This window comes from Orussus abietinus, unplaced genomic scaffold (assembly GCF_000612105.2).
Source record: "Orussus abietinus isolate OABI.00-Male unplaced genomic scaffold, Oabi_2.0 scaffold167, whole genome shotgun sequence".
NCBI classification, from domain to species: Eukaryota; Metazoa; Arthropoda; class Insecta; order Hymenoptera; family Orussidae; genus Orussus; species Orussus abietinus.
The window spans coordinates 104,255-130,988 of record NW_019394328.1 but is presented as its reverse complement, the minus strand read 5'-3'; the positions used below and the strand labels follow the sequence as shown (position 1 = coordinate 130,988).

The window sequence follows — 26,734 nt, the reverse complement described above, 5'->3', positions numbered from 1 at the left end:
TCTGATCCTCGCTATTTATCGAGATTAGCGTTACGAAATATCTAACATTTTGATACAAAAATATTCAAATTAAACAGGTCATTAATTAAGTAATAAATCTGTTTCCTTTCACATACCATTCCAACAAAGTGACTATAAAACCTATTATGTGGCAAATTTTCGAGTTCTATTATGTCACATTTCTGTAAAATAATTGAAGTAATATTTTTCGAGTCAACAAATTGCTCTCTTCAATCCGGATATGCAAGTATAAATAATTTAGTTTTTTTTCCCATTAATGACCTGATAAAAATTTAATTTTTGAATCCTTTTCGTTAAAAGAGAAATGGTTAAACCTTTGTATACATTTTGACGCGGATTTTTTCTTGTGTAGAGTGATTTTTGAGTGTCTGACCAATTTTCAAATTGCAGCCCTGAAGAGTTTGAATCGTCTCAACAAAGAAGGAGAAGTTCACGCCGTCGAAGATGACGTCGCAGCGCACCCCACCTTGGCCTTGATGCGACGCATCCTTGCAGATGCACAGGTAAGGCTAGATACAATGTCATAAAAAAAAAACAATAACAGACGTGCCGACGTCTGCATTGTAAACAAACATTTCTTTCATTTTAAAACAACGAAATTTGGATTGCATGAAACTTTTGGGGACGAAAAGTCAAAACTAAGGATTTAAAATAAATTCCTTTAGGAGTACACTGTCGAAAACGTTTATATATTTCATGCAGTTTAAGTGTACAGTGTAGTATTAAAATGAGAAATTTAATATGATGATTTAAATTAGCGGACAATGTTTTTGAATTTATAATCGACATTCCAATTTTCTAAGGTTTTGTTGGAAATTTTATAGACCAGCTGGTGAAATTCAAAGGAAATTTGGATGGCATGGGAACTTTTGAGTATCAAAAGACAAAACTAAGAATTTAAAACAGATTCCTTTTGGAGTACACTGTCAGAAACGTTTATATATTTCATGGGTCAAGTTTCATGGGTATCAGGACCTTCCTTGTAGCGTCCATATTTCCCCTGTCAAGTTTCAAACGATTCGGTGCATCCAGTTCGGAGAAAAGTTTCATAAACGAGACTTCTTTGACGCCACTTTACCATTGCTTTAACCCAGGAGTCAAGCGACCCTTAACTGCACCGGGTCCGTCTTCTCAAAAGGAAATTCTTCCTTTGTTTATACAAAATTTGTAAAATATCTATAATCAAATTTTTAACGATGTCCAGTTTCATGGGTATCAGGACCTTCCTTGCAGCCTCCATATTCCCCTGTCAAGTTTCAGACGATTCGGTGCGTCCTGTTCGGAGATAAATTTCATAAACGAGACCTCTTTGACGCCACTTTCCCATCGCCTTAACCCAGGAGTCAAACGACCCTTAACTGCACCGGGTCCATCTTCTCGAAAAGAAATTCTTCCTTTGTTTATACAAAATTTGTAAAATATCTATAATCAAATTTTTGAAAATGTCCAGTTTCATGGGTATCAGGACCTTCCTTGTAGCTTCCATATTTCCCCTGTCAAGTTTCATACGATTCGGTGCATCCGGTTCGAAAAGAAGTTTCATATGATTCGGTGTATCCAGGTCAGTGATAAATTTCATAAACGAGACCTGTTTGACGCCACTTTCCCATCGCCTTAATCCAGGAGTCAAGCGACCCTTAATTGCACCGGGTCCGTCTTCTCAAAGGGAAATTTTTCCTTTGTTTATACAAAATTTGTAAAATATCTATAATGAAAATTTTGAAAATTTCAAGTTTCATGGGTATTAGGACCTTCCTTGTAGCTTCCCTATTTTCCCTGTCAAATTTCATACGATTCGGTGCATCCGGTTCGAAGAAAAGTTTCATATGATTCGGTGTATCCAGGTCAGAGATAAATTTCATAAACGAGACCTGTTTGACGCCACTTTCCCATCGCCTTAATCCAGGAGTCAAGCGACCCTTAACTGCACCGGGTCCTTCCCTTCTCGAAGGGAAATTCTTCCTTCTTTGGGCAGTTGTCGGGAACGAGCAAGAGGCCCGAAGCGGTTAACTACCCAGGTCCTAACTGCGAGCTACCACGGCGTGCATTGACAATGAGTCTCTTTGTGTCCGCCAACTATTGTCGTAGCTGCGGCGCTGCCAACCACTGATTCGCGTCCCGGAACCAGCCCGGGATTTCTCGGCGACTCCCTCGGGCTAAGTAATTCAGCTGTTTATTCGAGCGGTCCCACCGAGTTTACACTTAGCCTTAAGGGTTGCTCGGGAACTTTCTCTTCTAGTCTTCCGGGCTGCGAAAAGTTCGCCCAACTTTTTGGCGAGTCCTAATTTGTCGCTGATCGGATCCTTCTTCTGCTCAACGACTTGACGAATCGCTCATTGAATCCCTCAAAGAATATACGGAGCGAGTGAACGAATTGCCATCCCAAAATGACTCGTTACATTTTCATTTTATTAAAATGTTTTACACAAAATATGTTACATTATACGGAACTCTTCCAATGGATGCGTTGTCATTTAAAATCATTTGTCTAACATTTTTCGAAGCATAGTGTTGTGGTCTTTAATTTCTTAAAGTTATGATGATAGGGTCAACCTATATATANGTACCTTTTAAATTTTAAATATGTTATAGAGGACTTAAATCTAAGGAACCCGTGTTTTTTTTTTATCGGCGGATAAACACTTTTAGGGGATGAAATCAGGCTTCAAAGTTGGCCGTGCAAGGGGGTGAGTTGGTTGTTTCATATAGAGGCACTCGACCGATTTTCCTGGAACCACCGTCAAAATGTAGGGAATGAAGAATTATGAAACATGCATTTGGAATTTTGCGTTTGGAATCATGCGTTCGCGGGTGATAATTTTCGCTTGGTAATTACTAGATCTGACGATCATATGACAATTTTATTTCATCAACGTCGATTCAATTTCTCAGCGCCTTTCATATCACCTAAAAACCCGTGATTTCCTGATTGATTAATTCCCCTTGATTCTAAATGGATCGCTTATTAACTTTCATCAATTTCTTCTGCAGCGTTATTTCGCGTTACCATTCCTGTTCCATAATTTTTTTTTTTTAAACAAACCGAGAAATGTTCCAACCGATAGATTGATGAAATTGGGGATGTGTTCGCGGGTGATAATTTTGGGGTGGTAATCACTAAATGTGACGATCACATGACAATTTTATTTCATCAACGTCGATTAAATTTCTCAGCGCCTTTCATATCACCTAAAAATCCGTGATTTCCTTATTGATTAATTCCCCTTGATTCTAAATGGATCGATCGTTGACTTGCATGAATTTCTTCTGCAGCGTTATTACGCGTTACGATTCCTGTTCCATCATTTTTTTTTTTTTTAAACAAAGCGAGAAATGTTCCAACCGATAGATTGGTGAAATTGGGGATGCGTTTGCGGGTGATAATTTTGGGGTGGTAATTACTAGATGTGGCGTTCACATGACAATTTTATTTCATCAACGTCAATTAAATTTCTGAACGCCTTTCATATCATCTCAAAATCCGTGATTTCCTGATTGATTAATTCCCCTTAATTCTAAACAAATCGATCGTTGACTTTCATCAATTTCTTCTGCAGTGTTATTTCGCGTTACGATTCCTGTTCCATCATTTTTTTTTTTTTTTTTTAAAGAAAGCGAAAAATGTTCCAACCGATAGATTGGTGAAATTGGGGATGCGTTTGCGGGTGATAATTTTGGGGTGGTAATTACTAGATGTGGCGATCAATGAATCAGTGATGGAGCGCGTCGCGCTCCAGCTCTGCTCTTTCAAATTTTCCAGGAGCATGAGACCGTGCATTATAATTTCTTTTTCCAAGCATTTTTCCGAAACAGGGGAAGGCATTTCAGTTGATGAATCGGCAAAACCGAGGGATTCGTTCGCAGGGGATAATTAGTGGCCTCGTAATCACCAAATGATGGTGAAGGGGTCGGTAATGAAACCAGTCACAGTCTGGACTGCTCTCTTTCATATTTTCCAGGAGAGGGAGAGCGTGCATTATAATTTCCTCTCCAGCAATGTTTCCAAAACAGAGCGAAAGATATCCCAGTCGATAGATCGGCAAAACCGGGGGCGAGTTCGCGGGGGGTAATTAGTGGCCTCGTAATCACTAAATGATGGTGGACGGCTCGGAAATGGAACCCGTCACAGTCCTGGTCCGCTCTTTCAAATTTTCCACGAGTGTCACACCTAGAGTTCCAAACGCGGTAAGTTACGTCAGGAACGATGAGACATTCCTAGTAATTTATCGATCATTTCTCCAAAGCCTTTGTTTCCTGAGGAATTATGAGAATTTAAGGGGTTACACCACTTTGACGCACCCAAAAATTACGGTTTTTTCAAGAATTTTTTTCAAGAGTTAAAACGTTTTTATCCAAATTAAAGTACAGTAAGGTATTATACTACTATTAAACTCGCTCACTAGGAAAATCGGTGATCGTGCGGTGAGCAGGTGTATAGGTGTAAACGCGTTTTTCTTAAAACTGCATTTTAAAAATCGGTGGGCACTCTAGCTCCGCCAATTTTCAATCAATCGTCTTGATTCTTTTTATATTTTATTCGTGATACGTTTATCTAGCGAAATACGTATGGTTTTTTTCAATGTATTGATATTCGCATTTTTTATGCAACATTAATTAACGAAATTTAGGGCAAAATACGTATCTTTCCTTTCAAATCGATGCCATTTTGTGAAAAATGCATATTTTTGAAAACGGCTACGTATTACGCTAGCTTTTGGGCTGCAGAAACTAATTCTTTTTCGTTTATTGTTGTAACTTAAACCTGGACTGAGTTATCGTGCCCACCGCACGATCATAGATTTTCGCAGCGCTCCGGTAAATCGCCTTTCAAGCCGCCATTTTTGTAAATAAAAAAAATACGAAAAAGCATTTTTTTGTTTAATAGTAGTATAATACCTTACCGTACTTTAATTTGGATAAAAACGTTTTAATTCTTTAAAAAAAATTCATGAAAAACCGTAATTTCTGGGTGGGTCAAAGTGATGTAACCCCTTAAGGTGAAGTGAAACCCCCTTCAAATGAGTCGATTCGAATACAACACTTTTTTTTAAGGATGTTAGACCAAACTGTCCGAAACTTTGACACATGACTCGTGTCATCCAAGAATTGTCCTGATATATTCAAAATTTTGATTTTTCATAAAAATTTGTTAACTTAGCCCAGACCAGAACCACAATGGCGTCGAGCTCTCATATTTCGATCAGTATACAATTATCGAAGGCTCTGATATGAGAAACGAAAGGGTCAGGACAATTTTACGACAATTTAGAAGCCTCTGGTAATCGATTAACTCGCATTTGAACGGAATAAAGGCAAAAAAAGTGTGTTATACGCTTCCATGCTAAAACGATGGAATACAAGGCCTCGGAGTGAAAATTTAATTGACCTGGAAATCACAGATGGCGCGGGGGTCCCTCTACAGTCAATTAGGGCCCCAGAAAGCATGAATCCAGAGGATATCTGGAGCATTACATCGATTTATTTATATTTATTCTACGAAAACGACAGGTGGAGTATGCCATTTAATACAATACCCAATATAATTCGACACAGATGTCAATATAAAAAACGAACGTCGGCAACGTAGGCATTTAGAAAAATCTTCTTCATCGACGTCGATCAAGTTCCCCAACGTGTTTCACTTCCCCTTAATTTCACCATTTATATGAGTTTACTCCCCACAGTACGTTAACCACGTTCCTATAGTAATTGTAACCAAATAATTTTTTTTTCCGTGTAGTCACACCTCGAGCGTGCACCCTCGGATGCGGCTGACTAGGGTACAGGGTGGTCCATACGAGGTACAGGTTGATACACACCAACGTCCTCGGCTCTCGGTGGTTATTGGGGCGGGAATAATGCGAGATGCCGCACACTTTGCGGCTCTTCTGCGACGAGATGTCGCGTGTCGGCCGAGCAGCTCCCTTTTCGTTTTGCATCCCAGCCTCTGGGAGCATTCCGTCGCCGGGAAGAATTACTTTTCGCCTCGATAACGCGTCCCACCCTCTCGGGAAAACGCCGAGTCCTGACCTACCGCAGACTCCGACATCTGGGTCGGCGAAATCCGACCTGCGGAAATCCACTCGCATCCAACCAGGCGTGCAGCCTCTTCTACGCCGGATATGAAACTCCCTAATTAGTCGAGATTCGGGGAACGATCCCTCAATGTAAACTCGTATCTCTATTCGATGAGGATATAATGTGGATGAACCCTAGGGGATTTAGGTGCCTAAAGCTGGCACCCCCACCTTTACAAAATTCAAATTTCTTTGTCTTAACATTTTGTGCTCTTTATGTGCTAATTATGTGCTACATTCACAAATTTTGTGCTAGCTCGGTTTTTGGAAAATGAATTCAATTTTTCTGTGGGGGTGATGGGTACTAATAAAGCTATTTTTTAATGGTGGGGGTGCTAGCTTTATTAGTACCCCCAGCACCCCCACAGAAGAATTGAATTTTTTCCCAAAAACCGAGCTAGCACAAAATTTGCGAATGTAGCACATAATTAACACATAAAGAGCACAAAATGTTAAGACAAAGAACTAACATCGCTATTATTTTTCAACGTAACTAGTTATATTTATATATTTATATTTTACTAGTTCTGGCGAAAAATAAATATTAAATGATATTTCATAACGTAACATAAATCATATCATTGCTCCAGTAAAACTATTTGTCACAATAAATGTTGCATATCGATTTCCTAATGTAAGACCTCACATTACATAAATGGTAATAATCTAAGGCCAGAAAAATGGAATGCTACCGCACTGCAATTGTAACTGTAACAGTGATCATGTATAGGTAAATACAAGAGTAGCAATTCCGATGATGAATGGTTATATTCTTCCAGAAGCATTCAATGGATCCACCCAAGCATCCCAAGCAATCAAGTGTATGATTAAATTTAAATAAATGGCACCGTGCTGAATTTTGCGATTACATCGCCAGCTCTGAACATTTGCAGCCTACTTATTCGCATTACAATTGTAAATGTTTGAATAACCTTCCGATGAACCATTAAAGAAATGTTTAAATCAAAAATGTAGCAGTGAACTACGGAGGAAACAAAGTTCAATAATTTATAAAACTAGAACCATACTTTATTTTATTACTTCGAAACGCGATATCGCCTTTATGGTTGATCGATAATTAATTACAGAGCCTTGGATACGTTTTATATTCAGCGACATGAATAAAAATTGATGTTAGGAAAAAACGCTAGTAGGTCAACTTTGTTCAGCGGAGCTAAATTTGTTTTTATATCAAAGTAAAATTACTATTCATATATGGACAGGTGTGTCGAATTATATTGGGTATTGTACTAAATGACATACTCCACCTGTCGTTTTCGTACAATAATTATATAGAAATCGAAGTAAAACTCCAGAAATCCGAACCCGAGCAGTCTGCATCGCCTGCGAGAAGTTTTGCCACCTGGCGGCGCTGTCGTAAACTAACGGGACCAAAGCATTTTTCTGCAATCGCATAGGCAAATTTAGAATGACCTTGCAACATGTATAATCGTACTATAATACGTGATTACAGCTTCCAGATAAACCTTCCATATTCCTGTGCGCATTTGTAACCTCTCCATGTAGTTAATATTACCATTCCAAACGGTGATCACTCGTGCACCTTTTAGGCGGAACGCCATTCCTATTCGCAACGTCGTACCTATTCGCAGGGTTACTTTTCCCATTCCATGTGGTAAATTCCACCATTTATGTGGTATTACTTCCCACGGTATTTTAACCATGTCACTGCAGTAATTTCCGTGCAGCCTATTTCTTCCGTCGCTTCCCTTTCTGCCGTCCGTGCCCCGAGGAGGAGGCAAGGAAATCAGGGCGAACGAGACGGCTTGGCGGAAGGAATAGGTTGAGCAAGAGCCGAGTTGGAAGATCGATTCCTCGTTATGAAATTGATCAGGAGCATTCCAAATAGTGATCACCCCTGCACCTTTTAGGCGCAACGCCATTCCTATTCGCAAGGTTACATTTCCCATTCCATGTGGTAAATTCCACCATTTACGTGGTATTACTTCCCACGGTATTTTAACCATGTCACTACAGTAATTGTAACGAAATTATTTCTTTCCGTGCAGCTTATTTCTTCCGTCGCTTCCCTTTCGCCGTCCGTCCCCCGAGGAGGAGGCAAGGAAATCAGGGCGAACGAGACGGCTTGGCGGAAGGAATAGGTTGAGCAAGAGCCGAGCAGGAGGATCGATTCCTCGTTATGAAATTGATGAGGAGCATTCCAAATAGTGATCACCCCTGCACCTTTTAGGTGCAACGCCATTCCTATTCGCAACACCATACTTATTCGCAGGGTTACATTTCCCATTCCATGTGGTAAATTCCACCATTTATGTGGTTCTACTTCCCACGGTATTTTAACCATGTCACTGCAGTAATTGTAACGAAATTATTTCTTTCCGTGCAGCCTATTTCTTCCGTCGCTTCCCTTTCTGCCGTCCGTGCCCCGAGGAGGAGGCAAGGAAATCAGGGCGAACGAGACGGCTTGGCGGAAGGAATAGGTTGAGCAAGAGCCGAGCCGGAGGATCGATTCCTCGTTATGAAATTGATCAGGAGCGGCCCGTTCCCTCGACTCGTTCCGATCGATCGGGAGCGAAAATAGCCCGCCGAGTCCCGCCGGGGTGTGGAAGCGTCCACGTCCGTGTGCGCCGCCGGAGACTCGAATTTCCCCGGCGGTCCATTCGCTGGGAAATTGCGCCCCCAGGCCCCCGGCGCTGCGGTCGAGCCGCTGCGGAAGAAACGCGGCACCCCATTTTGGGGCCACCGGCCCGCAAACTGGATGCTGCCGATTTGTGAGATCGACTCCCACGAGTCGAGCGTACTTAATTCTTGACACCGCTCAATCGGGCTGCTCCAGTTGAAACCGAACTGGACTTCTCCGCTCGATTAAGGTGAAGTGAAACACGTCGAGGAACTTGCTTGACGACGATAAAGAAGATTTTTCTAAATGCCTACGTTGCCGACGTTCGTTTTTATATTTGACAGCTGTGTTAAATTATATTGGATATCGTACCAAATGGCATACTCCACCTGTCGTTTTCGTACAATAAATATCAAGAAATCGAAGTAAAACTCCAGAAATCCTCTGGATTCATGCTTTCTGGGGCCCTAATTGACTGCAGAGGAACCCCCTGCGCCATCTGTGATTTCCAGGTAAATTAAATTTTCACTCCGAGGCCTCGTATTCCCATCGTTTTAGCATAGAAGCGTATAAGACACTTTCTTTGCCTTTATCCCGTTCAAATGCTAGTTTATCGATTACCAGAGTGTTCTAAATTGTCGTCAAGTTGTCCTGACCCTTTCGTTTCCCACATTAGAGCCTTCGACAATTGTATATCGATCGAAATATGAGAGTTCGACGCCATTGTGGTTCTGTTCTGCGTTAAGTTGAAACATTTTTTTGAAAAATCCAAATTTTGAATGTGTCAGGACAATTCTTAGGTGATCAGGAGTTATGTGACAAAGTTTCGAACAGTTTGGTCTAATACCCTTAAAAAAAAGTGGTGTATTCGAATCGGCTGATTTAAAGGGAGTTTCACTGCACCTTAAGGGGGCTCGTATGTATGGACGCGGTGAACCCGCTGAGATATAAGATTGGTTAACAGAAACAAATATACAAGGAGTCCCATAATAGGCAGTAAATCTCTCAAGGGGTGAAAGGGGGTGAAGTTTTGAACTAGAAGTTCCTTTTCCATTCGTTGCTCAGAACATTTTTCATCGACTTATTAATAATTAAAGTTGACCACAAGGCGGCCGAGGTCCGCAGAGCTCCTCGCTCATACCTGTCCTTCTTCCAGAAAAATATCATTTTAATATGTTAAATTATTCAATAAATGAATGAACAAATAAATAAGAATAAAACAGTTATAAATCGATCAAATAACTCATTTAAAAATCATTCTTTAACTACGTAATTAATAAATATATTACCGATTGATCGACTAATTGTCCAATGAACGAATAAATTAAGCCATCCATTTATTCACTGGTTGGCTAATTAATGTGACTCTAGCTGCATTTAATTCTTTGCTCTGAAAAGACGCGTTACCCACGAAACAAGCCAGTATTCTTTTACAATTGTTGGCGAAAGTATTTTCCATGTTTTTCCATCTGACTCTGTAATATCCCATTTTCATGGTGTTCTAAATTGTATTACTTGGAATTAGAGTTCTCTTCAATTTTTCAATTCATAAAAATAAAGAAAGTTGTATACATCCACGTACTAAATTACTATACATGTCCATATAAATTACGGTCTCATTTGTATCCCGTTTGCTACAACAGAAAGGTCAACAGGATCCATATTGGGGATGAATGCTGGTGGCATACAAAACCGAACAGGACTTCTGATGTCAAATTAGCCGCAATTATGTGTATTTATGTTCAGACCTTTGTTGCCTGAAATTAGGGTTTAATTCAGTTTTCCTGCCCGTCGAAACAAAGAGGCCAGCAGGACCTGTAATTGGATGTAGAATGTGTCTCCACTGACTTGAACGATACTCCCAATGTCAGACTAATTGCATTTAATTGTACTTATATTAAGTCCAAAGAGACCTTTGTCGCGAGGAATTATGATTTCATTCATTTTCCGATTTGTCGAAATGGAAAGTTCATGCTGGTAAATAAAAAGAAAACGGTAATAAATTTGTGAACCGGGTACTGGAAGTTTTATCATAAATTTATGATACACTCGAATATATATTTAATATACGTGCCTTATAACAATGGTTCCTAAAATATTTCATTAACACGTTACAAATGTTTCTCATGTTTTTACATATTTTTACATATTTTTTTTCATGTATTTTCATATTTCGTGTTCTGTAAATTCTTCTTATACTTAGAGATCTCCAACCATTTCTGTGTCTCTCAATTTTCCTTATAATTAAATATTACTGAAAAAAAGTTAAAAACCCATGGTTTATAATATGACAAATTGGTTTAAAAAATTTCTGATCAAGTTTCGCAAACGTCACAACTTGTTCATGCATCTACGAACTTTGCATGCTACTTTAAGTCGTCGTATCTAACTTTAATACAACTTTATAAAAAATGGTAAGAAATTTACAAACATTTTTAATATGTAATAAATTTGTGATTCAATGTAGAATTGGGAACACTTTTCTCTTTGAAAGTAGTTATACCTTTAACTAATACATCTACACTTATAAAAATGCCCATGTAGGTTTACATACTCAATCACTGGTTATTTTAATGGCACAATAAATTGCAGTAAAATTGCATTGTTTACGTAATATCATATTCAGCATCTAAGTTAACTTAAAGAAAATTATAACGTAATATTACATTTAATTCAAGTAAAAATGCACTAAGACGGTAAATATACAATGTCACGTGTATTTATACATTTTCAAATTCGTAAGTTTTCCATTTTACGTTTTTCTGCGTAAACCTTCAGTTATGAGTAAAAAATGTATGTAAATTTCCAGCGATTTTTATCAGCGTAGTAATAATAAAGAATTTTCGTTTGTTCATATTTACACTCGTGCTCAAACTCATTGTTATTCCTCGAAATTAGATTTTCATGTGGTTTTTCACTGAAGCAAAGAGGGTAGCTCAATTTACGTCTAGTTGTAGAATATATCTTTGGTGACTTGAAATTTTTATTCCCTCTGGGAAACGAAATATTTTGTTAACACTCGATGAAGAATTTACGTTTATTTATGTTGATATTCGACACGGACAGACTTTTGTTGCCCCACGTGGGAATATTCATGCAGTATTTCATTCACCATCCATAATTACACCTGCGCTTTCGGTGTCGAACAATACCTCTTCTAATTGCAAGTTAAAATTATCGTTCCCTGCAGGATAAATTCCGCCACTTGTCTTAATTAATTCGCTCTCGATAATAAACTAATTATTCATATTTGAGTTCGGTCCGTTTGGACTTTTATTATCTGAAATTGAACTTTCATGGATTTTCCCAATGTATCGTGGCAAAGAGTTCGATTGTACATTTTCGTTTGTCTGTTGAATATACCTCCACTGACAATGAGTTAAAATTGTTATTATCCACTGAACAATTCAGGTATTTATTTTATATTATAGATAATCTATTATTTTTATCTATAGTTCTACATTTTCGTTTGTCTGTTGAATATACCTCCACTGACAATGAGTTAAAATTGTTACTATCCACTGAATAATTCAGGTATTTATTTTATTTTATAGATAATCTATTATTTTTATCTATAATTCGTTCAAACGGATGTTCAAAGTTCGAAATGAAGTTGTCACGCAATTTTCCAATCCACCGAGGCAAAAATGATCAGTTTTACATCCGTTTGACGATGTGCAATATATTTCCTGCGAACTGCAATTTTCGTTTTATACTAGAAAATGGTGATACTTCCCTTATTGCATTTACCTTAGATAAAGAATGAATCGATCGTCTATATTCGATCTAAATGAATTGTTATTGCCTGAAATTTTATTTTCACGCAATTTTCCAATCCAACGAAGCAAAGCGGTCAACTCTGTATCTTCTATTAATCGTAGAAAATATCTCTAGTGAGTTTGACATCCTCTACAGAGAAATCCTGACACTTCCTTTATTTTATTTATACTCGATTAATAATCGATCACTTACATCTATTTACATTCGATTCAGACGAATTTGCTCAAGGCCTGTTTCTATGCGGACTTGAAGTCCATCGAAAAGAAAAGTAAGAATTTCTATTTCGATATAGAAATTGTCTTTTCCATTATACAGAACTTTTCTGTCGAAAAGTGATAACACGTGTATAAAAAGTGATAACATGCGTATGAAAAGTGATAACACGTGTATGAAAAGTGATAACACGTGTATGAAAAGTGATAGCACGTATATGAAAAGTGATAACACGTGTATGAAAAGTGATAACACATGAATGAAAAGTGATAGCATGTGTATAAAAAGTGATAACACGTGTATGAAAAGTGATAGCATGTGTATAAAAAGTGATAACACGTGTATGAAAAGTGATATCACGTTTTGAAAAACATGAAACTACCCGCTGTTTTCGATTGTCGTATTTCGATGACCAATTCGGAATTTGTTCCAACCAAATATCTCGCTGTTCGATATTAACAGCGGACGGAATATTAATTTAAAATAGCATGTTTGGCAAAACATGTCCGAAAACATGTTTCCAATCAACAAGGCACAAATATTTGCGAGCTGCGAGAATTTGCGAGGTATTAATTAAATTTCATCCATCGATTATTTGTACACTGTATATGAAACAAAAATAGTTAAAACAGTTGTCGAAATATTGAAAAGCCACTAGGGGTTAGATATGACACGTTCGAGACTTTTATCATCACCATTAACAATCCAAACCCAGTGCAATTTCGAAGTGGCGGTTTCGGTGGATATTTTCGAAAAGCCAAAATGGCAGCCATCGATCGGCCACTTTCAGCCACGCACTAATTACGTACCTCGGTGAAACAGCCAATCAACCGGACTTTGTATCGGCCCTCTAGGAAATGTCCAGACTATTACTGATAAACCACACGCCATCCCTGAAAAAATAGAGCCAACAAGTTTCTGATGGTGATCTGAAACAACGACTCCCATTCGGACGTGCAGCTTTCTTCGTGTTATTCCATAGTAATACGTGTATCATATATGTTTCGTGTTATTCCATAAAAATACGTATTTCATACATATTTCGTGTTATTCCATAGTAATACGTGTTTCATACATATTTCGTGTAATTCCATAAAAACACGTATTTCATACATATTTCGTGTTATTCCATAAAAATACGTTTTTCATGCATATTTCGAATGATTCCATAGGAACACGTATTTCATACATATTTCGTGTTATTCCATAGAAATACGTATTTCATACATATTTCGTGTTATTCCATAAAAATACGTGTTTCATACATATTTCATGTTATTCCATACAAATACGTATTTCATACAAATTTCGTGTAATTTCATAGCAATACGTATTTCATACATATTTCATGTTATTCCATAGTAATACGTGTTTCATACATATTTCATGGTATTCCATAGAAATACGTGTTTCATACATATTTCATGTTATTCCATAGAAATACAAAGTTCGAATTGACACTGGGTAGAAAAGATTCAGACTATTTGAAACAAAATACTCAGACTATACAGAACAAAATATCTTATGTGCTTCTATGGTAAAACGATGATAATACAAGGTCTCGGATTGAAAATATAGTTAACACGGAAATCACAGATGGCGCAGAGAGTCCCTCTACGGTCAATTAGGGCCTCATAAACCACGATTCCAGGGGATTTCTGGAGTTTTACTTTGATTTCTTTATAATTATTGTACGAAAACGACAGGTGGAGTATACCATTTAATATAATCCTCAACATAATTCGATACAGCTGTCAATATGAAAACGAACGTCGGCAACGTAGGTATTTAGAAAAACCTTTTTCATCGACGTCGATCAAATTCCTCGGCGTATTTCACTTCACCTTAATGGACAAAAGAAATACTCTAGAAATATAAGCTTCGAATTGGCACTGGGTAGAAAACAGGGCTCAAATTTTGGGTGCACGACATCGTGAAACGAAATACGTGTATGCAAAATTTCCAAAAAAACGTATCGCGAAAAAACGTTGACGTCGCTTGTGCCGCAAGCCTGGTGGACATTTTATCTCCCTTAACAGGAAAACCGGGATGTCTACCTCGGCTAAACTCCCTCGCAATCTCGCGATGAAACTGCATCCGAGGGGTTTCCATTCCGTTTCTTCCGCCCTTTACACATTCCGCGTGTAACGCGCGGGCACATCGCAACCCGCTATTACACGCAATTACGCGCGAGTGCGCGCAATAAAGCATCCCCTCGATATCTTCCAGCTGGACAATTGGAAAATTCAAGGAAGGAACGCTCGTGGAAATCCGACATAATCTCTTGCCTGATATAAATTACGCGTTTTCTGTTTGTGCAAAAAGAAAACCAGCAACACCTATAAATCATAGTTGTGCACATCTGATAAGCAAATACATTGTTTATCATAGTGAAAGAAGACTTTGACTGTGTCTCGATGATTACCCGTATTTTTTATACGAAAGTTAAATGTTCATTTCTTCACATTATTCTAAATAATATATGTTAGTCTCTGACTTGGATGATTTTTATTTTTAGATCTTGGGATTTTTTAGCGAGTGGTATATAATAAAAATTGCGCTCGTGAAAATCCGACATAATCTCTTGCGTGATATAAATTACGGGTATTCTGTTTTTGCAAAAAGAAAACCAGCAACACCTAAAAATTATAGTTGTGCACATCTGATAAGCAAATAGATCGTTTATTATAATAAAAGAAGACTTTGACTATATCTCGATAATTACGGGTATTTTTTATTCGAAAATTAAATGTTCGTTCCTTTACATTATTCTAAACAATATATGTTAGTCTCTGACTTGGATGATTTTTATTTTTAGATCTTGGAATTTTTTAGCGAGTGGTATATAATAAAAATTACGCATGTTACGCATGTATGGCACATAACGCTTTTAATATATACATATAATATGCAACGGTAAATATTTAATGTATGTATGTCATATTTAATACACATGTGCGAATATGGTATGATGTATTCAAAATAATGGTAGAACTTGCAACATCCTCTCCATAACTTCTAAGTAGATTAACTTATCGGAAAATTTGAGAGAGGAATGAGGAATCATCCATGGAAATCCGCCACAATCTCTTGCATGAAACAAATTACACTTATTATGCTTATTATGCGTATTACGCATATTAAGCACATAACGCACATTATGCGTTGCCACAAAACGCATATGCATCTTGAGCGTAACATGCAACCGCAATGTCATACCCTTCGCTAAAACTTCCTCTCTTTACGCAAATACCCTTCGCTAAAACTTCTTCTTTTAACGCAATTACCCTGAAGTACACCTGAAAAAAGACTGTAATAAATTCATGAAACGTACATCGGAAATTATATTTAGATACGATGCACAGAATTCATAATGCACTCGTAAACGTATTTATCATGCCGGCATTTTAACATGACAAATTGGTTTAAACAATTATCGATGGAAATTTATAAAATTCTAGACTCGTCCGAACATTAACGACCATTGCATTCTAATTTAAATCATTACGTTAAACCTGTAATTTCAGTAACACTGTATACTAAAAATGTATTATATTTTCAAGCCTGTTTAACAATGAACGTTTAATAATTAAGAAACGTGGTACCGTCTTTTTTTACACGGAAGGCGATTTTTAATGCCCATTGTTTCTCGCCTATGTCATTTCTCTGGATAATCGGAAAGTGTTTGTAGAAGAAATGAGGAAATACTCGTAGATATGCACGAGAGCTTCTTGCATAATACTACTTACGCGTATATTACACGCATTACTCGCATTACTCGCATTACGCGGGTTACGCGTGTCCACAAAACGCAAACGCGTGCGTAACATAAAATGCAACCGCAATGCCACATCCAGCGTAAAAAGGATCTCTCATTACGCAAGTGCGCCCAAGTATGCGTAATAAAGCGTCTTTGCTCTTAGAGTTCTCTCGGCATATTTCAGTATAACAATTGAAAAATTGGAGGAAGAAGGAGAATGAGTACTTGAAACCCTGCATGATCCGCAATATGCACATTACGCACATCTAAGTACTGCACAATGAACAACCACGATGTCACATGGTCTGTAACTATTAGAAAAACTGTAAGAAATTTATGAAATACCTATTGGACATTTTACTCGCAAGGAAAGTACCTGAGGTGTCTCCCTCCGATTTTGTTCATTTTTAAATATGTTATAGAGGACTAAAATCTAAGGGACTCGTGTTTTTTTTTATCGGCGGATAAACACTTTTAGGGGGTGAAATCAGGCTTCAAAGTTGGCCGTGCAAGGGGGTGAGTTGCCTGTTCCATGTAGAAACACTCGAGTGATTTTCATGAAACAACCGTCAAAATGTAGGGAATGAAGAATTATGAAACATGCATTTGGAATTTTTCGAAAAAATTCATTTTTAAGGGGTGAGTCACCCCTTTGAATACTTCTTTTACCCCTTACGCGAGCAGTAATTGTTCTATCCAAATGAAACTTTTTTTGTATTGTTCTGATCTATAAATTAACCAAGTTTCATCTGGATAAAGCAATTACTGCTCGCGTAAGGGGTAAAAGATGTATTCAAAGGGGTGGCTCACCTCTTAAAATTGAATTTTTTCGAAAAATTCCAAATGCATGTTTCACAATTCTTCATTCCCTACATTTTGACGGTTGTTTCATGAAAATCGGTCGAGTGCTTCTATATGAAACAGTCAACTCACCCCCTTGCACGGCCAACTTTGAAGCCCCTTTCACCCCCTAAAATTGTTTATCCGCCGATAAAAAAAAAACACGGGTCCCTTAGATTTTAGTCCTCTATAACATATTTAAAAATGAACAAAATCGGAGGGGGACACCTCAGATACCTTGCTTGTCAGATATGATGCACTAAATTTATAATACCCTCATGGATGTACTTAATATACGTGCTTATTAATTTTATAAGTTTTAATAATCCCCTGGAAGCTGTAATCGAATTAAAAACTTAATCATACATTTATAAACATGGCCTGGGAATTTAATTCACCACATGAAATTTGCAATTTTCATCCCATTTCGTACACTTAGGGTGATGTAAAAGTAGCATTCGAAAGATCAATCTTTGATGAAATCTTTCGCCAAACCGGAGGTACTGAATTGTTTGAAATTTCACCACGTAAATATGGAAGCCCTAAGAAAGGTCCTGATACCCGTGAAATTTCAGTTATTATAAAAAATAAAAACATTCAGAAACAAATTTTATAAATGAAATTTTACGGGTGTCAGTATCTTCCTTAAGGTCTCCATATTCACAGAAGAACAATTTCAAACGATTCGGTACATTCTATTCGGAGAAAAGTTTCATAAACGGGACCCCAAGAAACCATATTTATATCACCTTAAATTATATCAAATTTCATAATTATTTTTAACGATGTATGCACACTACGTACGTTCGCAAAACGAACCCGCAAACGATGCATAATATGCAACCGTGATATGTACCCTTTGTTGGAATTATCTCTTTCACTCTTTGAAGTTTTTTAAATAATACACATTACGTACAGTACATATATTACGCATGTTCGCGAAATTCCCTCGCATATGTATCATAAGACCTACATAACCAATATGTCATAACTTCTGGTAAAATAATCTTATTTAAATTTCTAGATTAAATTTCTGACCGCCTTTCATATCACCTTAAACAGACTATCGTCTATTGCGTTCTTCATGAAATATTAGATTGAGGAATAAGTTTCCATCGTTTTAATTACGTTTCTTTCCGTTAAAAACGACGGGAACTTATTTTTCAACTTACAAGGAAGGTATCCCAGGTCGATCTCTCCGATTTGATTTCTTTTATAATATGTTATAGTAGACTAAAAACTATGCGACACGTATTTTTTTTGATCTGCCATTAAACACTTTAAGGGGGTGAAACCACCCTCCAAAGTAAGGCCTGTGAGGTGTGGCTCACCCCTTAATTTTTTTTTTTAATTGCGAAAATTATATTTTTGATTTCTCGTTATGAGAGAGCTTCTCCAGGTGGATTGGTTAAAAAATATGTTCTTGTGGGTGAAACTGCCAAATCGCTCCTTGACATGCCTTACTTTGGATGGTGGTTTCACCCCCTTAAAATGTTTAATGGCAGATAAAAAAAAATACGTGTCGCTTAGTTTTTAGTCCACTATAACATATTATAAAAGAAATCAAATCGGAGAGATCGACCTGGGATACTTTCCTTGTTAGAAGGAATTTTAAAACTTTCAGTCGGCGATAATTAAAATGTCCCACCGTACTTCACTCTCGCCTACACTTCACATATGCAAAAAGTACGCACTCGTATATCTCATAATGCATAATCACGATGACACATCCTCCGCAAAAACCTTCCTCTCTTTTCGCTTCGTCGCGCGTGCCCACGCTTTTGTGTGGGGCAGGTCGCGTTTCTTATCAACCATCCCACGCGTGTGCACGCGTGCCGCCTGCGTTTCGCAGCTTCTGTAAAGAGATAAAAAGAGATAAAGCCGCACTGTCGGCTGATCCTTTCGGGATACTCGGGACTCTCCAAATATTTTTCGAAGCAATTTTACACGTCAGTGGGAAAGGAACCCTCTTCGATTTCCAATGTGGAAAAAGGAGAGCAAAGGGACCCTGTGAATGAAACTCTTCCCCGAATGAGGTCCGGAGGGCGGTTTCTGGTGATATGAAATTGTTTGAAGCGGGAAAATAATTATGAAATTCATTTCCGATGTGATGAATCTACCCCCTTCCCTCAATTTGCGCGGAGTATCCGTTCCACGTGGATTCATTTTACGCGAATGAAATTGTTTGAAGCCGGAAAATAATTATGAAATTCATTTCTGATATGATGAATGTACCCCCTTCCGTCAATTTGCGCGGAGTATCCATTTCATGTGGATTCATTTTACGCGAATGAAATTGTTTGAAGCCGGAAAATAATTATGAAATTCATTTCTGATATGATGAATGTACCCCCTTCCCTCAATTTGCGCGGAGTATCCGTTCCACGTGGATTCATTTTACGCGAATGAAATTGTTTGAAGCCGGAAAATAATTATGAAATTCATTTCTGATATGATGAATCTACTCCCTTCCCTTAATTTGCGCGGAGTATCCATTTCATGTGGATTCATTTTACGCGAATGAAATTGTTTGAAACCGGGAAATAATTATGAAATTCTCTACCCCCTTGATCTACTATTGAATCCCTATGATGAAAATCTACCCCCTTCCCTCAATTTACGCGAAGTATCCGTTCCATGTGGATTCGTTTGACGGGAATGAAATTGTTTGAAGCCGGAAAATAATTATGAAATTCATTTTTGATATGATGAATCTAACCATTTGATACAATGCCCAATATAATTCGACACAGCTGTCGATATAAAAACGAACGTCGCCAACATAGGCATTTAGAAAAATCTTCTTTATCGACGTCGATCAAGTTCCTCGACGTGTTTCACATCACCTTAATGGAACCGTCGAAGTGTTAATTACTCGAAAGAATATTGCTTCGGATAAAACGAAAGGTCCGTTTGTAGCCGGCCGAAGGAATATCGCCTTCGGTAATTACTTTGCTCCTTGCATCTGACAGTTATCGACGGAATGCGCGGGCCATAATTTCCTCGCAACGTTAATGCATCGCGTGATGCCTGATATCGCGAGCGCGATAATCAGGGCAGTTCTTGCAGATTTCCTCGATGGGTGGAGTGCACCCTCTGCAAAAGAGGTCCTCGAGCCCGTGATTAAAGTTGACGGGACAAACTGTCAAAAAATGACAACTCCGCTGTCTCTAACGAATCCGCGGCCTTTTGAGATAAGAGTCCTCGTGGCATCCCCTACGCTCTGTCGGTCCCCTGCTCCTCCACCGACACTCCATCTTAACTGGAACACGTTAAGGTGAAGTGAAACCCCCTTCATTCACAATATATAGCTTAAGATTGCCGATTGTTTCATTAAATGATCCATTAAATTTTAGTCGATTGTCTATGTTCAATCGAGTTTCTTTCTCATTGAGGTGAAGTGAAACACGTCGAGGAACTTGATCGACGTCGGTAAAGAAGATTTTTCTAAATGCCTACGTTGCTGACGTTCGTTTTTATATTGACAGCTGGGTCGAATCATATTGGGTATTGTACCAAATGGCATACTCCACCTGTCGTTTCCGTACAATAAATATCAAGAAATCGAAGTAAAACTCCAGAAATCCTCTGGAATCATGGTTTATGAGGCCCTAATTGACCGTAGAGGGACCCCCTGCGCCATCTGTGCTTTCCGTGTTAATTACCGACGTTAATTAATTGCCGACGTTTGTTTTCATATTGACAGCTGTACTGAATTATGTTGAGTATTGTACTAAATGGCATACTCCACCTGTCGTTTTCGTACAATAATTAGAAAGAAATCGAAGTAAAACTCCAGAAATCTTCTGGATTCATGCTTTCTGGGGCCCTAATTGACTGCAGAGGGACCCCCTGCGCCATCTGTGATTTCCAGGTCAATTAAATTTTCTCTCCGAGACCTCGTATTCTATCGTTTTAGCATAGAAGCGCATAAGACACTTTTTTTGCCTTTATCCCGTTCAAATGCAGGTTTATCGATTACCAGAGTGTTCTAAATTGTCGTAAAATTGTCCTCACCCTTTTGTTTCCCATATCAGAGCCTTCGACAATTGTATATTGATCGAAATATGAGAGCTCGACGCCACTTTGGCTCTGGTCTGAACTAAGTTCAAAAATTGTTTAAAAAAATCCAAATTTTCAATGTGTTAGTACAATTTTTAGATGATCAGGAGTGATGTGTCAAAGTTTCGGACAGTTTGGTCTAATACCCTTAAAAAAAAGTATTGTATTCGAATCGACTTAATTGAAGGGGGTTTCACTTCACCTTAATAGCGGCCATACAATAGTTATCACTTCTGCTCGGGATGAAGTTGGCCCTACAATTGTCTAGATCATACAAAAAGTAAACTATCGGATTGCAATTTGTATAGAAAACCCGGAAAGCGGGCAAATCATGATAGCCCAAGGACTTAAAAACAAGTGAAGAAGTTAGCAAATTTTCATCAAGTTTACTCCAGAATTACTTGAATTGTACCTAAATCAAACCCAGATAGAAAGTTACATTCGCGAGAAGGGTAAGATAGTTGGGACGAGTAGATGGATGAGCTTGAAACTTAAGAACGGAAATAAAAGACAGGATGATTCTGATCGAAATTAAATTGCCAGGTCTGTTTCGCAATCAAACTTTCGAATCAAGCTATTGCGGACCTTGAAACTTCGACACTTTGATCGAAGAAATCATATCTTAACTTCCGGAGTTGCGGTTAAACTTTATACCGCGATACATCTTGAAATATACAGACAATAATCAGTGCCGACGTGTGTTGCAACTTTTATAACAAATTAGAGAATTGAAGTTAATTGAATTTAAGGCTCTAAAGACTCATAATATAACAAGTACGTGTCATGAATTCCCTTTCTTTGAGACAAAAGTTGTGTTATATGGCGATTTTATTGTTTTAATGTAATTACTATTTTATACATTAATTTATATATCAATTTATTGAGTCTTTGCGTGTAATACAATTTCTCTCACGGTTCGTTCTTTACGGAATTAAGAATTTCACCAAGTATCCCAATATAAATGAACGGTTCTGCATGGACTTGTCGAAGTTCGATAAACTCTTTCTCCTACATACTTAAAATAGTAAAAATCTAAGATATTGTTAAATGTATGATACTATGTCGAAGAATATAACAAAATGTCATTTTACAAACAGATTATCGAATTTTATACGTGAAAACACCTATTTCAAGACATTTTGCATTTTCGGCCAACGTCATGAACCTTCCAAACACCCGTCTACTACAACTGATCCAGTACAATGACTTTGAAGCTGTAATAATAATTTTCCTCGCATTATTTAGAGTCACGAGCTCTGTAGATACGATTAAGTTCGAACCCACATTAGGGGCGTCTATAAGTCCACGCCAGAGAAGATTAGACACGCAGAAAATGTCCATGATGGTTCCAATTCAGAACCAGTCCTGATGGGTATCGATGATGGATATCGAATGATACGCATCGGATGAACATTCATCGAGATAAATGAAATATGCAATGTATCAAGTCTCTTCATCAGAGAAACAAAGATATGCCTCGAGTAAAACTTTGTTTGCCAAGAAGCTAAATGGTTCATCTTTCGCCAGGATTTTCCACTTTCAGCCATCACAATGGAACTAAGATGACTTCCGCTAAAGTATTTTGTGGCACAAACTTTCAAGGTATAATCGAGAGAAGCCAGAAACCCTACATTTCCATCATCCATAAATCCACGCTGTGGAGGAATAGACACGTCAAAAAATGTATTTCTTATAATGGCTACCTCCTTATAATGGAACCTCTCCTAGTTACCATATCTTGAGAACCTGCGATAAACGTCGTAAGGATCTTTATCAGCGAAACATTAGAAAAGATGCCGAAAAGCTGGCAGAAGCAATTGTTCTCTAAAAGCTTCAGGATAGAATGTATTCTGTCTATCAGCTCGTGTTGGTTATCGATACACATCAACACATCTTTCGAGGTCCAAGTAAGTTTAAAATTCCAGAATGAGGTTGAAAACTGTTAACGTTTAACCCACGATGAATGCATAAAAGTTAAGCAAGAATGGGTGCAGTTAGTCCTGGGAACTGAGATGACTTCCGCTAATGTATTTTGTGACATTAACTTTCAAGCTATAATCGAGCCTGAAACCCAACGTTTCGATTATCCATAAATCATAACCACGTTGTGGAAAATTAAACACGTCAAAAAATGTATTCCTTGTAATGGCTACCTCCTTATAATGGAACCTCTCCTAGTTACATCTTGAGAACTTGCGATAAACCTGGTAAGGATCTTTATTAACGAAACGTTAGAAAAGATGCCAAAAAGCTGGCAGAAGCATTTGTTCTCTACAAGCTTCAGGATGGAATGTATTCTGTCTATCAGCTCCTGTTGATTATCGATACACATGAAAACATCTTTCGAGGTCCAATTAAGTTTGAAATTCCAGAATGAGGTTGAAATATGTTAACGTTTAACCTACGTTGAATGCATTGAAGTTAAGCAAGAATAGGTACGGTTAGTCTTTGGATGGGTGACCGTTTGGGAAGACCGGCTGCATTGTCGATGATATCCCATGATGACCCATCGATATCTCATGGTACAAATACATTCCAATATTTGCACCCACCGATAAGGCTCTAGGGAAGATCAGAAGCGCGGAATAGTTTGTTCTCAAGAATCCTCGACGAAGAAACTTTCTCGCCACCAACCACTGTGGATCTCTGATAACCATCGATATCTCATGGTACAAATACATTCCAATATTTGCACTCACCGATATGGCTCTAGGGAAGATCAGAAGCGCGGAATAGTTTGTTCTCAAAAATCTTGACGATGAAACTTTGCTGGCCACCAATCTCTGTCGGTCTCTGATAACCATCGATATCTCATGGTACAAATACATTCCAATATTTGCACCCACCGATATGGCTCTAGGGAAGATCATAAGCGCGGAATAGTTTGATCTCAAGAACCTCGACGATGAAACTCTTCTGACCACCAACCCCTGTCGGTCTCTGATACCCATCGATATCTCATGGTACAAATAAATTCCAATATTTGCACCCATCGATAAGGCTCTAGGGAAGATCAGAAGCGCGGAATAGTTTTTTCTCAAAAACTTTGACGATGAAATTTTTCTCGCCAACAACCCCTGTCGGTCTCTGATAACCATCAATATCTCGTGGTACAAATACATTCCAAACCCCATATTTGCCCCCGACCAGACTCCACAGAAGATCAAACGCGCGGAATAGTTTTTTCTCAAAAACCTCAACGATGAAACTTTTCTCGCCACCAACCCCTGTCGATCTCCGATAACCATCGATATCTCATGGTACAAATCCATTCCTAAATTTGCACCCACCGGAAAGGCTCTAGGGAGGATCAAACGCGCGGAATAGTTTTTTCTCAAAAACTTTGACGATGAAACTTTTCTGGCCACCAACCCCTGTCAGTCTCTGATCCGCGTCGAGAGGACCGTTCACGGAGCTAAATGAAATATGCAAAGTCGCGAGTCTCTTCGTCAGAGGGCCAAAGAGATGCCGCGAGGGAGGCCTGTTTGTCGAGCAGCTAAGTGGTTCCTCTTGCTCGCGTCTACGCGCATCTCTATGCACCTCGGCATGCATCATTATGCGTCCCTGTGCATCCGCGTGCACCTCGGCGCATCTCCGGCTTCTTTGCCGCACCGCAGGGCGCGTTCGCCCTGCGTGCCGCGGCTCCGCAATATCTCCGCACAAAAGAGGTCTTCCCTTCCCTCTTGGTGCATCTCCGTCCAGTTTCCCTTTTCCGAACAATTTCCCCCACATTCGCGCGAGGGGAGCCGGCCATTATCGACGAATGCAAGCCCCAAGTGGTGCATCGACGAGGAACCGCCTCTTCGACGGATGCATCGCCGATCGATCCTTTGTCGCTCTGGCCTTTTGTTTACACGTGGAAATCGATTCCTGAACTCGATAGGCGCGTGCGGTTTTTTAGTCATTTTCAAGGGTGCACGTTTAAGCGCCACGAGGACTAAAACGTTCCCTTTTACCAATTAAACGCGCCTATATTTAATTCTCACTTGTTTTCCAAGCTATCGCAAAAAGCTAGCGGAAGATTTAAATGCTACACTGTTAAAAATATTCGGAAAATTTCTTACACTTTTAGTACATAAGGTTTGTAGTTTAACTGTAAACTTGATGTCTTAATAGTGAATTAGTATGCATTTATTATAAAATTCTAAATAAATTTAGAATTTCGTAACATGAAGGTTATGATTTTCTGAAATTTCGAGGGGAAAGTAATACATTTATGCACTACATTTGTAAAATATATTGGAATTATGTTATTTAGTTTATCGTGTCTGAATAAAACTTCCAATAAAGATGTTATAAAATTGCAATGTTTCTTTTTAACAGTGTAGCTGTATATCAGTCGACCGTTGGCTGCCTGAAAAATGGTCGCATTCTAGGGATGACATTTTAAATATGGCTTTCGTATTCGTATGTCATATGTGAAAGTCATGTAGCAAATATTGAAATTGCTATACAGTCGTGGTTGACATTTAAACGATTTTTTTTTTAACCCTTTGCTTTCGAGTCAAAGGCAGGGTTGAAATATAAAAAAAAAAGTTACTCGACCAATGGTTCCAATTCTGTGATGAAAAATTTGACATGGAACTGCGTACCAAATTTATTGAATTTGTAAAGTATTAATCGTTTTCACTGATTTCTAAGTGAAATACAGTGGAATTACATTAATAAATGGGAATTACCGAGGAATTACGCTACATTCTATTATCGGGACTCAACGAATCCGTGTAAAGCGTGGGACCCCATATTCAACAAACAAATTCGAGGGGCCATAAGTTCTTGTAAGCCGAGCAAATGCCACGAAATCCGGGATAGGATTTGACACGGAACTGCGTACCAAATTTCTTAATTTGTAAAGTATTAATCGTTTTCACCGATTTCTAAGTGAACAGCCCTTGGAATTACATTAATAAATGGGAATTACCGAGGAATTACGCTACATTCTATTATCGGGACTCAACGAATCCGTGTAAAGCGCGGGACCCCATATTTAACAAACAAATTCGAGGGGCCATAAGTTCTTGTAAGCCGAGCAAATGCCACGAAATCCGGGATAGGTACGAAAAGAGAGATAGCCACGAGAGCTTTCCAATCTGGGATTTTAATTCGCAGCCACTCGGCAACCGGCGCAGCAGGAATATCGAACGAACACGCACGACCGGCCAGATAACCGAATGCATCGATAATGGACTCGCAAAAGAGATGCATCGCGATCCGGATGCCAGTCTGCCGGGAAAACCGCGACTTTTCCCCCGCCAGGGATTCCAACTTCCCGCGGAACAACGGCACCATCCCTGTCTCTCGGGGCTGCAGTTTCCTCGCGGATATCCATCGACGAGGTTGTTTTCCGGGAGCCATCCACTCCGATCGAAATTTCAAAAT

The 26,734-nt window shown here is 38.6% G+C and overlaps 1 protein-coding gene across 1 annotated transcript in view; it reads left to right on the top strand.

The window, feature by feature from the left end:
- Nucleotides 1-450: 450 nt before the first annotated feature.
- LOC105703798 (kazrin) overlaps nucleotides 451-26,734 on the top strand; it is a 96,990-nt gene continuing 70,706 nt past the window's right edge. The window contains exon 1 of the mRNA XM_023431793.1: nucleotides 451-524. Coding sequence (XP_023287561.1) covers nucleotides 498-524 — 27 coding nt within the window. The 5' untranslated portion in view covers nucleotides 451-497. The remainder of the gene's footprint in view (nucleotides 525-26,734) is intronic.